The sequence below is a fragment of the Rhopalosiphum padi genome, chromosome 2, assembly GCF_020882245.1.
Source record: "Rhopalosiphum padi isolate XX-2018 chromosome 2, ASM2088224v1, whole genome shotgun sequence".
In the NCBI taxonomy this organism is placed as follows: domain Eukaryota; kingdom Metazoa; phylum Arthropoda; class Insecta; order Hemiptera; family Aphididae; genus Rhopalosiphum; species Rhopalosiphum padi.
In genome coordinates, this window is record NC_083598.1 from 17,955,369 (window position 1) to 17,975,252 (window position 19,884).

The window sequence follows — 19,884 nt, forward strand, 5'->3', positions numbered from 1 at the left end:
TAGGGACCTGTCTTTAGCATATTAAAAAAAAATTCTATATTTATGGTATGTATATGCAGGTTGTTATACAAAAAATAAACGAAAACCCATTGAAAGATACGTTTACCAAACATTCACAAACTTGTAGACATTTTTATTGTTTCAAAATATAATAATGTTGACTGTTAAGTCATAATTAATAGAGTGCCATAGAACATGAGTTATAGTTATAAATGTAGGAATTTTTAATGTGTATTCAACTCTCAAAATTGTAGCCTTGTAGGTATAGTGAACAAAGGATATTGGAACTTGGAAGTATGGTTTTAAATTACCATTAAAAGCTTTCATTTCATTTATTCTTTCTCTTTGTTACATTTTATTAAGGTCAACTACAAAAGTACAAAACGTTCTTTTTCAACCCCTTTTTGTTCGTAATTCTTTTTGTAATTTTTTTTCTATATTTTCATTGGAACTTCTTCGTAATTTATGCGTATAATAATAATAATAATAATAATAATAATAATACAAATAATACAATATATATAAATCATTTCACCGCAAACGCTAAATAATTCAAATTGAAATAACATAAAGCAGCGAGAAATAATCACAAAGGTACCTTCTACAAACTAAATAGATACCTATGTAGAATCGGATTGTATTCATTTTTATTAATATATCAGATGTACCAAAAAATAAAAAAATATTTATTTAAATACGTGATATATATATATATATACACGTTTAGTCCTCGAGCATAGATTATTTCATTTTTCTCTGAAATGTAATTCATCTTGAAAAAGAAATGCCTATTTTCAAATTAAAATAAAATAAAAAATTGAGCAAACGAATGTCCGGAAATTAAATAAAAAATACTATAATTTATTATAATACGAAAAATTGTTTTATATCATTATTTTTATTATAATATTTATGATTTATTCAATCGATTAGAATGTATTTTTATAAATTTTAATTGCATAATGAATATATAGATATTGATTACTTCATTCTTTATTTAATTATTTTTACAATCTGAAAATAAACGTTGAAATATTAAATCCACGAATATTTAATCAAAAGAAAAAAAACATTTTAGGCTTTACTGTAATGTCTTAGGTATACGTTTCGCACAAATGACAATGTTAAAACAGCAGGAGGGAAAAGTTTTGTAAACAAAAATTCAAAAATTCAAAATAATGAATATGGACAAATAAAATATAATAATTTGTAATGATATTTATATTATGTTCCAAACACTGACCGGTAGCTTTTTTCCAAATGACAGTAGGCTTGGGCACACCGTCGGCTTGACAATCGATGATTAACTGTCGGTTCCTTTCAATGTCCACGTCCGTCGGTTCAATGGTCCACTTTGGTGGCACTATGTGGTGAAAGGGAGGGAAATAAAACAAAAATATATCAAAATGAATAATCGAAAACGATTTCAAATCGCTCTACGTACAATACTTGAAATACCAATCACCGCTGTCATAACCGACCGCTTTTATTTAATAATTACACATCCCGAAATCAACAGTAGTACGCGAAATGTGCATACCGTATAATTACTATAGACGTAATGTAGGTAGTGTACAATAAATGATTTTCGTTCCAGTATATGCCACTATAGACTCAAAATAATACATATATTATTTAAGAGTTCATGAATGACATATATTGTATATAATAATATATTATTAAAATAACAATCGTATGTATATTATATGCTATAATTAGTATCTATAGTATCTAAGTAGAAATTAAATATTTTCTATTAAATGTTTCGAACTTTGATTCTTTTCTGGAAATATAACAATTCGTTTTTCGAAAATATAAAACAGATATACTATTATTATCAGTGTTTGAAAAATGATATCACTTGTGTAAATAATAATAAAAATGAAGAACGCGTCTTGAAAATATATTTTTATAATATTTTATACATATATAAAATGTTGTCTAACTTTGCACGGTTTTATTATTACTAATGTATTAAACGCCTGTTTACAGTGTAATAAAATATGTTCAAACAAATGTAATCACTTAAATAGAACTTAAGAAAATTGTTAAAGTTGCGACCATTTTATTTTCACATAAACAACGCAAAAAATATTTTTCAGTCAATTCGAAACACATAAAATGTGTGACTAAATAAAAATAAATTAAAATTAAATTAAAACTCTAGTCAATTATGTAATACATAAATAATGCCGTAATATTTTTCATTATTTTTCGATAAAAAAAAATGTAAGAAAGTGTATATTTATTACTTTTAGGTTTAAAATAATATGTTTAATAATAAAGAAGACTAAAATAATTCCAGTTTGAATTTTAGTTTTTCGAAAAAACTTTTTGAAACCATGAAAATTAAAAAAGTAATGTTAATTTAACTAAAAAACTAATAATTGAAAAATGACGAAAAGTTCATCTGTAATCATTAATTTTAAATTAAATAATATTTGATATATTTTGGACTCTGTGGGGAACATAATTGAATCACGTTCTGTCGACATTATATTAAAAAATATTCATTATATTTATTATTGCTTAGTCGCTTAGGTTTATTGTAATATTTATAATCTAAATTTAATGATAATTGTAAAATCAACAATAAAGTAAAATTTTCTACGAACATTTAAGCAGATTATATTTTACAGTATTTTGATGTATAATAAATAGAACTTCAAGCGAATAGTTAATTATTTAAAAGCAGCTTAGTAGTTATTTAAAACTGTGTAAAAAATAATAATTTCATAAACGAAAAGAAATTTCACCTACGAAATTATTTCCAATTAATAGGATGTTGGGGTTTCCCGTAAAATAAAGCGATACCCAAAGTATAGATTATTAATTTTAAATCGGATTTATATATTGTTGATCCAGATATCCGGAAAAACTATTAACAACACAATAATTGTATTGTTATAATAATAATATATTATAATTTATTGTAAAAACCAATAGGCTATATAATTTATAGTATGTTATACATGTTATAATTGTTATATTTTAAAACGAGAATATTTTGGAATCGAATGACGCCATCTTGTCTCGTCTGTCAAACAATTTAACTTTTAAATGACAGCATAGTATTAAAAGTTGGTATTTCAAGTATTTGATTTAATTGTGATTTAATAAAATATTGTAATTATATATTATTATGTAGGTTAGTAGGTACCCCTGTTGACTTGGTTTAGAAAAGTCAACAGAGGCGGGCTGCGTTTTGCGAATCGATGCTTCGTGCGAAATAGCCAATAACTATTGTAGTTATTGGCGGAAACATAACATAACATACTATGAAGTATAACATGCAAATTACATATTACAATATTATGTTATTATCTAAATGTCGACGATCCGGACAAAGGACGATGGAAACGGGTTTCGGTTCGCGTATCGCTGCAGATAAATTGTTGCGATCGAGACCGCGTAACAATATATATATGAACGGATTATACAATGTGCAAAATATGGGGAATGACGACAACAAATATTTATACATACTCATGAAAGGTCATCGATAGATTTTCACTAAAAAAAAATGTTTATTGTATGCGTTGAAAGTTGAAAAAGATTACTTTTTAACGATTGCGTTTCCACCGTCTCTCATCGGATGTGTATATCATTTATGACAATCTATTATTATTATTATACGTAATATGCAAATATACGTCATCGTGCGCTTTATAACTACATATTATATTATACAGACACTAGCTATGCATGCGCTTTTGGAACTATATAACAAGCCGTACAAACAATGGAAGTCGGTAATAATATTGTAATAAAATACGTAGGTACAGCAGCTAAATGTAGTGTGTATCCATATATTTAATATTATATTATTATTATATACACAGTGATTCACCCCTCTAACCATTTTATCCTCTACTATATGAGGTTGTTCAAAGTATTGATGTTCGGAACTTTTAAGTACCAACACTTAAGCAACATATTTTCAAACACTCGGATTTTTTTTGATAGAATTTAAGGAGCGTCTTGCATATATACAATCGCTTCTTTTCTTCTAACGAGAATCTTCCCCGTTAAGCCGACGAGCTATTAAACTTTACGTTGGCACTGGGTGTAATTATATATTCTACGCCCTACGGTGATGTAGGATGAAATGGGAACGAGCATCATGGTTTTAGCGAATCACTCTGTACATATATCCTGTTACACTCTCGCCTGAGAATGCGACTGTATATTATAATAATATAAATAAATTACACTATTATTATATTATACGTTTGTGCATGTACGCATATCCGCGTGCGGTGCAAGTTAAATGCAAAATAAATGGATTAAACAATGATAGTGTAAAACATGCAAATCCTATTAACGCGTACATCATAATATAATATTGTTATAATGACGGAGTGTTAAAAAAAAAATCGTAAAGAGACGAGTAGGTACATCGTAAAACCTATACACAAGCGGAATGAATCGAAGTCGGTCGTAAAAAAAAGAACAGAGGGTGAGAGAGAGAGAGAGAGAGAGAGAGAGAGTGAGAAAGAATGAGAGCAGTATTACACTGGTGAAATTATATAACATTATGTATACCGAACCGCGTGTGCTGTATATCGCTGAAGCTTCTATAGCGGTCGCGAGCGTATACGTCGGTCGTAATAGGCTATTAAACCGATGTAGCCGGTGATGGCGAGTGCATCGTGGACCATCATAAATCATTAATTGTGTTACGCGTTTAACGATAGCGAAAAAATAAATGTATTAATAAAATTTATAACGCAGGTCGCAGTATACAATACGTACGATTTTAATATTATCATTATTATAGTGGGCTGTTCGAAAACCATGCGTTTTACTGCAATCTCTTTGGATTCGCTCGGTGCGCAATGAACGATATTAATAATAATAAATAATAATAGTATGGAGTGTGGACGATGTAAGGTATATAGATATCTAGTGCGGGTTAAAAGACGTAAAACAAAATTTTCTAGAATAAATTAAACGAGAGTAAAAAGTAAAATAAAGAGTATAATAATTGTATTATAAGTAATATAAATATAAAAGTAAGAATGAATAATAATAATAATAATAATAAAAAAATAATATTAAATAAAAAGTGCTCGTTTTACCTGTGAGTGATCGTGAACATATAACTGGTGATTGTTTCCAATGATAAATACGTTTTGTGAGTTAAGTTGGTGTACGATATAATATTATGTATAAATATATATTGTTTCATGTGACTAATATGTGAGTGCTTACATATTATTATATAATATTAATTTTACAACATTATAAAGAGCTTTCGACGACCGGAAACGCGTTACGGTTTTCTATCGGTTATGGTACAATATTACGATTTACACGCATATACGTGAATCACATTGCAGTGCTCGTTTATCTATTTTTTTATTATTATTGATTTGCAGTTCTAATCGAACCGTCCGAGTGAAATATAAAAAGGTTCGGTTTGTAAGCCACGATTCTTAACGGAATTATCTTTGTTTAATTCGTACCTCTATAGTCTATACATACACAATTAGTTAAAATAGAATGAGTTTATGTTGATAATTTTTTGCTCTCCGTTTGAACGAGTTTGGTATAGTTAAATTTATGGTCAACGAAGCAGTGGTTATAAAAAATGTTTTTTTTTTTAAATTATTTACAACGCGCAAAGTAAATGAAAAATCAACATTAATTTATATAGAATATTTTTTTAGTTTATCGTACTCCAATTAATATTTTTAATTGAAAAATTTCCTTGTATAGCGTCGGGAAATATTAAGAATCGTGCAATTAAAAAACGAGAGGTTTGATTTGCATTTCAACGGGTTTTAATGAAAAATTATAATGAAAGAACGTTCTAGAGTCGTCTACAACACTAAGTGTTTCTTCCGATGTATCTATTATCATGTGCACTCGATGTTACGAAAAACGTGAGCGACGTCACACTGCAGGTGTATAACAAGTGCACGTGAATAACGCTTTAGACTTTTGGCGCTATCGGTGATGAATATTATTATAATATTAAATAACTTTGGATGCGAATATGAGTTTAGCGGGCCTTATTATTGAATGAATAAATATGTATAACTGCGATTCCGCATAATAGGTATAGAATTATAATAGTATCGAAAGGGACGATGTAAACTATAGTGGAAATTTTTTTATTTTAATTTTTAATTCGAGACGGACGGGAAGAGATTTCACGCGATCTTGTTGCGTATATATAATGTGCACAAAATCATAAATGCATTTCAAAAGAAAAAACCAACGCAATAAAAAAAAATTAGCCATATTGTTGTTAAAAATTATGTTTATAATTATTCTCTCTTTTAGTAAACGCATTCAACAAACGTTGTGGGCTTCATAAATATGTAACAGTGTAATATTTTGAGTTAAATATTCAAATATAATGTTTAAAATTCTTATTTTAATGGAAGAATTTTTTTTTTTTAATAAATGCAGATATTTATGACGTATCATGGATGGTCTGATAAAAGTTTACAACCATTTTTCTTTCCGTTAATAATCAAATGAATTATGAATAATTTTACCAATACGTAAACAATTATAATATAAAGTCAATTTAGATAACGGTAATTATTAGTTCTAAAAACAAAACGAGCAACGAAATGTTCAAATATACTAAATCGATGAAGTTGCAGTATTTTATTCGAATCAAAAAAAAGTCTTTGTAGGGTAATAGTAACATGATACATATATTTTTCATAAAACGGTGTAATTATTCAATTACCCGTATTTTACCCGCGTCCGTGTTTTATTTACACTTGACGAGTAATTACGCATAGTTATATTATTAAAAACGTTGTTCGTGACGTCGATTGGTTTTTATGGATTTCATTTAATGCATTTCTATATCCTCGTACATTATTTTTATATTTTATATGGTACAACTTTGCTCCACGAGTATACACATTCGGCCAATCCTAATGGGCATCGATAGTGATGAGGGGGGCAGTGAACTAAATACATATAATATATAAATGTAAACGTGGATATAGTGCATTATACGATCGGAATATGCTCTCGGACCTTTGTTATTTTCGTTTTTATTTACATAATTTACGTCGGACGGTCGATCGGCGTCCGTTCGAACTCTATGCGGAATAATTGACCGCCACGAAACTGTCTTTTTAAATGTACCCTTCGGGTCCCGAAAACGATAAACGAGTTCCGGTCGCTTGGCTCTTGACACTGCAAATTGTATATACGTGTATGTGGTGGTGGTGGCGGTGGTGTAATGGTGCAAAAGCCGAGCAAACGCTTTATCAATGTATATAAAATGTTTGTGTTCCGATGGCCCGCCAAAAACGTCCGACGGAAATCGGCGAACGGACCAAAATATATGTCGTCTGCGCCGGATTTTCATCGGTCGCTGTAATGATACCAGACAAATTCTCGTGTTCAGTCACGTAGATCATGGTATACAGCCCGTAATAGATCATAAAATTAATATTTCGTCTATAATAGAGAACGTGGATTGTCCGAACATGTGAGTTGTCAAGTGTACTAATTATCACGAGTAGGTAACTGTACAATTACAAGTATAAAATATGTATTTTTAGCCAATGATAACGAAATTGAGTTTGTTTTATGGGTTTTAATAATACATTTATATCGAATTAAAAATACTGTTCAGTACTATTAAGTATTAAGTGTGTACAAAAAAAAATATATGTTCACAGTCTTGCGCGGTCAGTGGCGTTCGAGTAAAAAAAAAATTACATGTTACAACAAACAACCTCAAGTGGTCCAGTGAGTATGTTTAGCAGGACAATATGTATTTATATACATTTAAAAGTGATATAAAATTATTAACTAATTACATTAAATCTACCACAGAAATTTACTTAGATTTCATATTCGTGTTTTTTTTTTATAGTTTTTAAGCATTAATTGTTTGTATACAGTTTTCCCTATTTTTGATTCTAATAAATACCTAAACACTAATTAAAACTGAAAAAAATTAAACATTAATAAGTAACTATAAGTACATTTTTCGTCGACAGTTAATAACTTACTCTTTAGTTCAAATGTGGGTTGATAAAATAAAATAAACGCCTCTGGATGTCTTCATATAGCATTAATATCAAAAATATGCTAAGAAATTTATTAGATTCTAAAAGATCTCAAAAAGTAAAAATAAAGTGAAATAAATTCATTGAACTCAAAATTATATAAGCTATAATTTGGACCAGGTAAACTTATACTTTTTGGACAACTATCGTAAACCATGGATTGATACGCTAACTTTGTTGGAAATCATTTCAAAATGATTTAAAGTTAGACATTTTACTAAACGCACTTACGGAGCTTAAAACCATGACATGTATTATACGTCCTACAAGAGGGTATGTTACACTGTACACGACAATCCGCTGGTCTCATTATAATATATTATATTACCATAATATAATGATCTATTCGTGGTCTCGTATAACGTGGTCAACCCGACTGAACTGCCGAGCAAAAGCCGGCAGTGTGTATTTGTTTGTGTGTGTGGTGTGTGATTTTCGAGGGGATGATATGACTTCAGCGGGGAATGAGGGATCGGTGGGGCATTTATCGCGCAGTGTGCACCACTTACCTTTGACTAGGAGCGCGGCCGTGTACCTGACCTGAGCCGCGGGGTTTTGGGCCTGGCAGGTATACCGGCCGGTATGGTGTCGCGTGAGCCTGGGAATGCTGAGCAAACTGGAGTACGGGTCAAGCGTGGTGACGACCACGGAGCCGTCGCCACTGCTGCCGCCACCATTGCCAAAAGTGGCGGCGGCAGCGGCAGTGGCGACGGCGGCCGACGGGTCCTCGCCGCCGCCGTCCTGCAGCGGGACGGGTGCGCCGTCCTTGAGCCACGCAATGCTCAGTGGAGGGTCGCCATGGCTCACGCCGCACACGACCCTCGTCCGAGTGCCTTCTACCAGCCCGTCGCCGGGGAAATTAAAAGGCTCAATTACGGGAGGTACTAATAGGAAAACAAACAAAATTTAAAATGTATTTACGATAATAATAATAATAATAATATAAACGCTGTAAAAAATGTAGTGACGTCAATACAAAACCGTAACGACGACTTCACGACACGTATAGAATAATAATAATAATAATAATAATAATAATAAATATAATATGTTGTAACGAAGTGATTTTTTTCTGTTCTTTTACGTAGTTGTAGTATCAGGGTACAAGTGTAGCATAATAGTTAAAACTTTAAATTTGTATCTTTACAAACATACAATTCGGTTTCGGTGGAGCAATCAATTGTGTCTCAAGTTAAAAAAAAAATCACCTCGTAAAGGCGCACCACAATATAGGACATTGCGATGACGATAATAATAATAATTTAAACGTAGAAAAGTTTAAAAACAATGTACACAATACAAATATAATAATAGTAATATAATATACGCAACAATACGTCTAAATAACAAAATATATATATATATATGAAAAAAAATGTAATACAATAAACTCAAAACGCTGACGACGTATATATAATAATTTATAAAATATACCATGAGTATAAAAAACAAAATTCAGCTACGTAAAACGCACGACTGGCAGCAGCTGGGTGGGGATGGGCGGGGTAGTCGAACAAATGAATCGATTGGGGTAAAAATCGAAATAAAAAAACGTAAAAACTTTTAAAAAACCATCGACGGGTGACCGTCAGTCATTTTCGTTTCTTTTACCATTGACGATCAACCGCTGCGTGACAACGCGCCGGGCCGCGTGGTTACCAGCCTCGCAACTATAGTTGCCGGTGTGCTGCGGCCCGAGCGTCTCGAAAGCCAGCACGCTATTGTAATTGTCCACTCGGGTGACAGTGGCGGCCGGGCCCAGCGGACCGCCGCCGTAGTCCTTGGACCACGCGATTGTCAAAGGCAGGTCGCCACTGATCACCGAGCACGTGATGCTGGCTCGCTCGCCGACGTTCGCCGTCCGTTCCGCCTGGAGCGAGCTGAGTCGCGGAGGCGCTGCAATTTATTATCAAATTCGTGTTTTTGGTGGGATATAATATTATGTACAGGTAGGTATCGTATCCCGATCGCCACTGCTGCTTTGTACGCACGTTGGGAAATTTATCGAGAATTGGTACCCACGGGATCAAAACAAAGTAAGTATATTCAAATTGAATTGAATAAAAATAAAAATATTACCATTATAGTAATTTTATACGAGTATTTGAATTGGTTCCTATTGGTACTACAAATAGGTATTATTAGAATAATATTATGACTGTGATTTTTATCCAAAAATATGAGTAGAATTTTCATCTACTTCAGAATGAACAGCATAGTTTAAAAAATAGATTTAATGTGAAATAAGCCAAGAAAGACGGCTGAAAAAGAAAAGTTAATTGATGAACAGATGAATAAAGAAGTTGAATGACTGCCAATTTTTAATTTCACAATTCATTACAACTGTATGTTGTAATTTTATCACATTAACTTTTTTCATTATTATTTATTTTAATTAACTTCAGCTTATTTAATATTAGGTTTGACTACTTATAACAATACTATTTTATTTTATTGATACCTGTAGTTTTTTAAACTTGAATTCCTATTTTTAAAATATTTAATTTGTATTTTAAATACCGTTTGAATAATATTGTGTTAAAAAAATACTATTAAAATACTTTGTTAGTATTATATGCATTTATTTATGCGTGACAAAGTTTTTTTAATTATTTCACATAAATAAAGTAAGATTTTATAATTTTTTAATATTGATTTATCAAATTTATGATTGAAATTATTTTTACCTATATTAAGATTTTATTTATGTCCTACTTTATTACGTTAAAACTGTATAGATCATGTGAATTTAATATAAAACTGTGTATTAACGAGCATATTTTACATTTTTATAGATATTTAGTTGTTGAGAAAAACGATAAAAGTACCGTACGATATTCAAACGAATAGACAATAAAAAATATAATAATATGAACTATTAGTCGGCTAACTTTGGGATTTTTCCGACTATTTTATCTAAAGGCTTTTCTACGAGAAAAAAGTTTACTTGACTTGTCGGTCATCGCGTATCGGATTAGTGGTGAGTTTTATTTTAGATTTTTCTTTTCGCCAAAAGTTATTTCATCGTAACGTCGTCGAACGGTTTTCAACGATAAGTTTTTACAGTCTGGCGACTCGGAAGCTATCAAGCTTGCGAACGTAATGTTATGTATGTATAATAATATACAGGGTATCCGGTAAAATTACCACCGCGTCTCGGCGATCAATTTTTTACGAAGTCACGAGGAGTAATCAGAATACGACGAAAAGTATTGCGATAAATAAAAAAACGATTGTTGTAATTGAATGGGCGACGTATAATAATATTATTTTATTATCATTAAAAATATTATTATGCGTATTATTCACGTCTAACTAACTGTGACGTATTATTATAGTAACGATTAATAATATCGGAATCGAAATTTATATTTCGAACGCGGATGGGACGACGACGAATGTGTATATTAGGTACTTGTGCAGTGTAATTGATATTTCGACATTACGTGGTTTTATTGCAATGCATTTTTTAACGATATTTAGTATTTACATCGACACGTCATACGCACGTTAAATATATTAAAATAATACCATAAAGCACAAGGGTTGCTTATAAATTATCGTCATGTCATTCGTATTAGTTTAGTATTTGAGCCTTATACACAGTTTAAAATTACAGTTGTGCGTTTATTATATTTTCTTCTGAAATCGTGAAAATGTGAATTCTTTGTTAAACAACGACGATACAGAGAATGGAGAGAGCGAATACAATATAATATTTCATATTATTTGCTTTGTGCACAGAAACTTTCAAAAACGAGAATTAATAACTAGAGTTATATACTTGTATTGTACTATACTCGTACACTTACAAAATAACGATAATGATTGAGGTATCAAAATTTAAACTTTCAAAATCAGATTTATTAACATTGCAAAAAAAATATCCAACTTGTACCGAAAAACGTTGTGAACTCAGTCGTTACGCAACGAAGTTTTGCTAACCATTAAAATTAAATTATCGAAACGTTTTTGAATTTATAAATGTTGTTATCGTTGTTGTTAGTGCGAATAGAAAAAAAAAAACTTTTCAATATCTCGAACAAGTTTCTGCATTAATAAGAAAATCTCGTTTAGTGTGCACCGACGATAAAAACATTTTGATGGGATAGCAGAAGAGAGAACGAATTGAAGAATAAAAACGGTTGCGGTCAATATACAATTTACGTTTGCGGAATGTGGTGCTATAATCTATTAAAAATTCTTTGGGCTGTACTCGGAGGAATTCACTGACACTTCCGCCATCGTGGACGACGATGTGCAGTCGTAACGCGAAACAGTATAAGTATAATATTATTATATATTATAATTGGTTTTCGAAGATTAAAGTACAATTTTTTATTTTATTTATTTTATTCCTTAAACTGCTAAAAATAAACATTTGTGTTAAGCAATCATAAATATATGTGTACAAAGAATATTTTAGAACAAGCACATTTTGATAGACCACAGACAGAAAAGGAGAAAAAAAGTACAGTTGGGAGTAGAAAGCTTCTTACAGCGACCTATATTTTAAACGTTTCTTTTATACTCCCGATTTATTGAAGTTATAAATTAAATTATGCTGTTGGCGGTGAATGTTGTAAAACTTAAAAAGAAAACACACACCGGGTACGGCCGTATCGTATACTGTTGGTTGAAATCAAATTGTGCGTTCTGAAATATTTTCTTTGTTGGTAATAATATATAAAATCGGTTCAAGGTGACCCGGGTGAATGAAAAATACAAGCATATTGAAAATGAATCTTTTATGTAGGTTCCTCTATACGTGGTCCCGCTAAAGGTTGTTCGGAGTTTCAATGACCTTTTTTTTTTTTGGAAAGCCGATTTGAATTTAACACGGCACTCAACAGGTACGCATTTTAAATTCATTGTGATGACTATGAATTTCTATCGCTAGTCGCTACTGCACAATTTGCGTTTACAGCCATTTCCCGTGACTTAAGTTGAATTCGTGACTAAAAATATATATTATACACGTTTGGCGAACACGTGAAATATTTGTGTCGGAGGAAACCTTTTTCTTTTTTGTAAACGTTAGAACAAATTCGTTTTCCACTCGATCACGCGGTTTTAATATTCTTGAATATCATCTGGTTCTATGAAGAATATAAATTTCCTAGAATTAAGGTCAGATACGTTTTCCAATCGCTACACACGATTTTCTACTCTATAATGCATGTATGTCTGGTTTCCCAACATTGTATTGTGTACTTGAGTATATATATTTTCTATACAATAGGCATGTATCTAATACACTGCGTATAAAATATAATATTTTCTTTAATGGATAATTTTTCACATGATAATATCATAATATGGTATAATATTCTTCGGTGTTATAACGAATACTGTCGGTTGATAAGGTATGTAATATACATGGAAACCATGTATTGTATTAATGTATCATATTATATGAACGGTAGATATTATACTCGTCCTTATTTTTTCGAGAATAGGCGAGAAAATTTTCAAGAGAATTCATATTTATAGCGGTGAAATGCATTTTAAATCAAAACGATCTTATGATGATATTTTGTCTGTACAGAAACTTTTTCAATTAAAAACGAAACGATGATACTTTTGTTTATAGTGTTTGATCATGCACTCGAAAGTTCTGCAATTTTAATTATTTACTTTGGTATTCTATATACATCACGCTGATGAAATGGGTAGTCTTACAGTAAATATAGGCTCGTGGAAACAATGTGTATTTTGGTTTTGAAGTATGTGTTCGGACTAGCATCCATTACATTAACGTAATAATATTATTATTATTATTATTAGAATACCAGTTATCACGATTGTAATACTCTATAACAATAATATGTTACATTCAATATTAACGTGTATGGACTGTTTAGTTTAGCTGGTTCACAATTAATAATTGTTAAAGGGATTATGTTTGAATGAAATATTAATTATTATAATACTGTATGTAAATAGTATTTTTTACCTAATAATTACAAATTTAAATATTTATCACTAATAATTAAATAATGTTTCTTTGGAAAAAAGCCACTCATCTAAAAAAAACGGTTAAAAAATGTCAAAATCGTCGACCAAAAATGTGCCTTAATTTACTTTTAGCATGAATTATTGTATAATTAAGATAATAAATAATAAAAGGATCTACCTTTAAAAACTTTACCTAACCTAAACTTTTTTTTAATATTGTGGCATTTTAGTTTGTTCAAATAATTGTATGAATGTCATACGATGTTGACATAGCAATTATGTTTTTAATGTAACGTCAATAAATCTATTATTTTTGATATGAATAGAATATGATCGACCTATGGGTTGTCCAAAGGGTGGTCTCGTTAAAACTGAATGGCGCAATTAATAAATTTATTGCAGGAAATTAATGAATTCAATGTATGTTAATGACTGATATTAAATTGCTCGTAAAATATATTTCATTTCGTTTAGAAACTAAAATAATATATTATTATATTTGTGTAATGTTTATACGAATATATATGAAACATAATGCATTTCAACACGCAATCGTTATTTATTTTATACTAAGCAAACAAATATTTACCAATCAAATTTATTTAACTAATGAGATTATTATTAATGGAAGTCTTGTTAATTTAATTTAATTTTTATTTGTACATTAAAATTATTAATTTAATTTAGGTTACGTATTTGTAACAATACTAATATTGATATACTTAGAAGTGTACCTTCTTATTCGAATTTAAAAACTAAAATTTAAAGGTTTTGTCTTTGAAAATATAATTACAATCATAATATTTATGTTCAATTACATAGATTTTAAATTTATTGAAATAATTATTTGAATGACATCATGAATAATTAATTTTAATTTAACCTTTTGTATCGTTTTATTAAAAATAAAAATTTACTATGAAGTAAATAATAATGAAACATTATAGTGTTTATAACAAAAAATTAAAATAAATTACCTTTACAATTTTTTTTAAATATAGAACTAAACGGGTTCAAAGCCATACAAAGTAGATTAAAATTCCAATTCTCGTTAATTATAATTCAGTATAATATTTTATATTGATTAAAAACGACAGAAACCATTATGTGAACAATTTTTCAACGAAACTTTTTCATTGCAATTGTAATTTAAAATATTTGAGTTAAGTCGAGAAATCAATTATTCTATAATATATCATAATATTATATATACGCGTATTACGTAATTTTGGTCGATGACTTTCCTGTTAAATATCCTGCACCCTATCTACCACCGTCGCCTCTGCCATGGTAACCCCACAGCCATTACTACCAAAAAAAATCAAAACGTCAAATCAGTGTTTTCACAAACGATAATACGATGTACGCACCGGGCTGTGGCGGTAACCCATATCCGAACAACCCTCGTATGTGCGTCGCCACTATATCGAGTATTCTAGCCATCGAAATTACATTGTTCGGGACCCCTTGAACCGCGGACCCGCGTTCATTTACTTGTCAAAGACCTTACCGATCACGTCCACAGAAGTAGTCATCTTAGCCGAATGTCCGTGTTTGTTGTTTGCTATGCACGTATATGAGCCTGAGTCCACGCCTTTTTGCACCGACATCACGGACAGCACGCCCAGCTGCAAGTCGGTTTTCTGCCTCAGGTCTTCCGGCAACTCTTTGCCATCTGTATAGGTATGTTCACGAAAAATCGGAAATATAGGTACGTTATTCGCATGCGTATAAATATGTGTTACGGACAAAATATAAAATCAGGTGATTCTCAGAAATGCCCAGGAAAAATGCGAAATACCAGGGGAATTTGGAGAAATGTCACATCATAGGCCCGAGAAATCCTATTTATGACTTAACGAATTAACTATCACTTGACAATAAAATTAATTATATTATTTTACAAGTATAATTGTATTATATTATGTTCAATATTCATGGCAGTATTATATTATTCCCTAATACCTAGTTAAAAAAATTTAAAAAAATTAAATGATAATGAAATATTCATAGAGGTGAATAAATCATAATATAATAATAGTTCATAATAGTAAATATTAACAAAAATGCAAAAACTATATTTTTGAGATATTTATATCTTATACATAATATATTAATTAATTTTTTTATTTACATTGAAATAATTCTATTCATTTGTTGCTATACATATTGACATATGAGATACATGGTATTTTTAAATACAAAATTATTTTAACGAGTTTTGGTTACTCAAGGTTATCAATGTTATTTTGTTGTTAGTCACATATTATTTGCTATCAATTAATTGTTCCTTGTACTAGTTGTATTTAAATATTTGCAGATTTTTGGCATTATTAATTGTTAACAATCGTAAAAAATCCTTTTTTTCATAATTGTTCCTCTATAATTGTTGCGGATTTTTTCAAATAATATTAGTCATAAACACACGACATGTTTTCCCGATCAAAAATCGGAAATTCACGTTTATTCCGAGACTATGGAACATAGACTATGTACTATAATATGCGTTTTTCTCGGGAATTTCTGAGGTTTGTCTAATTTAGAATTTTAACACGTTTTATGCACAATAAATGTATAGATAGGAAATAGGAATACGGTGGATATTATAATATTATATACGGTGATCTTCATCACTCACCTTTTTCCCATCTAATCTCATTGATCGGGTATCCGGCTACAGGACATTTTATCTTCATATTTTCTCCCGCCACAGCCGTTATCTTGTTCATCGGTCTCACGTACGGATCACCTGCGGAAGGTTGTGTACGATATTACAACAAACTTATACATGATTAAAATTTATAAAATCATTTCAATAAGCAGGTAAGGTTAGGCTAGGCAATAGGTATATTGTATACATATTATATAGAATTCAGAATTGTAACAGTATTATAATTTATAACTATGTATATATGGAAGAATATTAAAAGCGAAATTGGTCGTTTTGTTAAAAATCTCGAATGTGTTTGATTAACAATGACGTATTCAACCAAAAAAGTAAAAAGGTTTATTTAAAAAAATATATTTTTTAGTTCTTTTATATACAATTATGTTTTAGTTAAACCCTGATTAACGTAATAATTTGAACAATGCGGTGACTTGGAATATATATTTTTTTTAAATGTATGTATACATGTTCACATATATTTTGTACATACACTTAAAGTAATTTTTTAAAATAATATGTATATATAAATGTAGTAATCAAAATTGTATTTTTTTTTAATTTACACAAAGTCTATAAAAACGAAGGTTGACATCTATTTAATGATTTAGTTTCAATATTAATACACTTTGGCCTTTGTGTTATACATATAAATAGATATTAGCCAGCGGAAGGTAATCGATATTGATGACGTACGTATTATAAATTATCCATATTTAAGCGATAGAAATAAGATATTATACGTTTTGATAATTGTTTAACGTTTTACATGAGTTAAGGTGTTAAGTTATTATTCGTAGTAAAACTTACCATAGATATTAAGCCTAGCAGAATGCGAAGTAGTTCCTGCTCGGTTATTTGCTGTGCATGTATATTCACCTCCATCTTCTACCAAAACTTGTGAAATGTTCAAATGACTAACAATATCTCCATGTAGCGTAACGTATTGACCAATTAAATATCTAAAAATTTAACTCATTAAACCCAGCATCGTATATGTTGGATATTTCTTTGTATTATCTAAATTATATACAATTAATAGGTAATTATATTATTGTATATAATATTAATGAGACTATATGTATTCATGTACGATTGTTTAACAATAATAGAGACATTTAAATTTTATTATGTTTACTGACATACAATATATTTATAACCTATAACATTTTAGCGTATACGTTTTAAATCAATATTTCAATAATCATTTATCACTTTTATGAAATATTTTAAAGCTATTTAATTACAATGGTGTTCTGGTTATAAAGTATGGAGAGTAAAATTCATCCAAAAAATGTTGCTTTTCTGGTTAGATATAAATCTAAGCTGCGATATAATGACACGATACACGAAAATTTCGTGTAACTACCTCTTCGGTTAACCGATCAGGCTATATTATTCAGTTATCTGAAATGGCTTAATAATCAACGTAGTTATTGAACATAAACTAAGAAAAAGTTACATTCACTATTATAGCCATCATAACAGTTAACATATTTTGGAACAATACTAATAGGTATTATGGAAATATTTTAGCTTTTCAGAGATAGCAATTTAATATATTCTAAATATAAATTTATTTACTGGATATACATTATTAAGAGGTTTTACGTGTACATTTTCAAAACCTTTTACAAGATTTTTTTTTACTAATGTATCCAATTGTTACATAAAACTACTACGTGTTCTTTCATTCATTTAATGTCGAACTTAGCAACAAATGCATTCATCCACGTGTGAATCTTTTAACGGAATTTCGCAAGAACTGACTTTTAGTAGTGAATTCAGTTGGAAAAGAATCTTTAGTCTATAGGCTTTCATTCGGATATTTGCTTTGATGTTGAATTTTTCACTTTTATTTATTTACAACAGTGTTAGAACTTTTAAAAAAAAAATCGGTCGTTTTTGTATCATTTTAAGAACTAAACCTGGCACCCATCTTTGGTATTTGGTAACCTTACACCGTGGGTTATTGAGAAGGGTGATATAAGGCTGTTGTTTAAAATCCTGCGTGGTGGACACAATTACAGGTTCTTCCGACAGTTGACACTGTTTAATGTTGGCACAATATATAGTGGCAGGATAATCTAACATTTTCACGTATAAAATAATATTTTAAAATATTTTATTGTAAAAATTATTTGTGATTTTATACTGTATTATCATACCACTAACCACTATACAGTACTTAAAACATCAAATATACAATTATAAACGATTCAGATTCTCAGATACAAGTCCTGTGATATAATATAATATTTTATTTACATTAGACAATAAGATGGTATCTAGATTAAGAATATTTTTATGCTGATTTAGAATATAACTGCTAAAAGTTATATTAAGTTGTTTGTGGATTTTCGGAGTCTCGGACAGACTTTGATTGATGAAGCAATATAGAAAATAAACTATATTTAATATACTTACTAAAGTTTGTAACTAAAATGTCAAATAAAGTTTTTTTTCCAGAGTAATTGTTCGTTTTTTATCGTTAAGAGAGATAAAATTTAAATATTTTTTTCGTAAACACGTATATATACGTATTCGTACTTATATTCTGAGGTAAATATTAAAATAGCACCGTAACCACCATTACAGCCAACAGGATATGGACGTAATATTCGTACCTCTATACTATGATTTTCTTCTGAAGACTAGTAAATCATTATTTTCTGGTTTCTATTGTGCTATATAGTATACACTGTCTATAAAGGACAGACTACGTATATGACTACTTATAAAATCACTCACCTCGGATGATCTGGTAATTTAAAACCATCCAACGACCATGCCATTGATGGTGTAGGGTTTCCAGACGCACTGCACTTTAACGACACTGTCGGGCCAGGTTGTAGTGTTTGCTCAATGAACGTGTACTCCATAATCGGCGGGGCATCTGCAGAACGGCAGTTTATAGCATTTGTGAACAAAATTAAATTATTTTCATTTTTTTTTAACAATGGTTGTTTTAATCCTTGAATCATACTGATTGTGTGCGATGCATTACTTTTGTACATTTACTTCGGAAAAGTTCATCTCAACGTAAAATTGTTTGGTTCGCATTTAAATTTGTTTAAAAATCAATTATAAACTATTCAAACGAGCCGTATGTGAGTAAGTGCGTACACTGGAAAGTTTAAGAGTACGCTTTATTATTAATGTATGATAGAGTAAAACTTTCGAATCAAGTTAGATGTTAGAATAATA

General features: G+C 30.0%; 1 protein-coding gene across 6 annotated transcripts in view; it reads right to left on the reverse strand.

Moving 5' to 3' along the window:
- LOC132923013 (cell adhesion molecule Dscam2) overlaps positions 1-19,884 on the reverse strand; it is a 131,222-nt gene that overhangs the window by 17,626 nt on the left and 93,712 nt on the right. For 3 of the 6 annotated variants that reach the window (XM_060986793.1, XM_060986794.1, XM_060986792.1), the window contains exons 8-13: positions 19,429-19,573; positions 17,488-17,639; positions 16,651-16,761; positions 15,523-15,687; positions 8,564-8,938; positions 1,244-1,363 (exon numbers count right to left, since the gene is read on the reverse strand). In XM_060986793.1, coding sequence (XP_060842776.1) covers positions 1,244-1,363; positions 8,564-8,938; positions 15,523-15,687; positions 16,651-16,761; positions 17,488-17,639; positions 19,429-19,573 — 1,068 coding nt within the window. Of the gene's footprint in view, positions 1-1,243; positions 1,364-8,563; positions 8,939-9,665; positions 9,951-15,522; positions 15,688-16,650; positions 16,762-17,487; positions 17,640-19,428; positions 19,574-19,884 lie in introns of all 6 variants that reach the window. The other 3 variants (XM_060986797.1, XM_060986795.1, XM_060986796.1) reach the window with 2 other exon arrangements.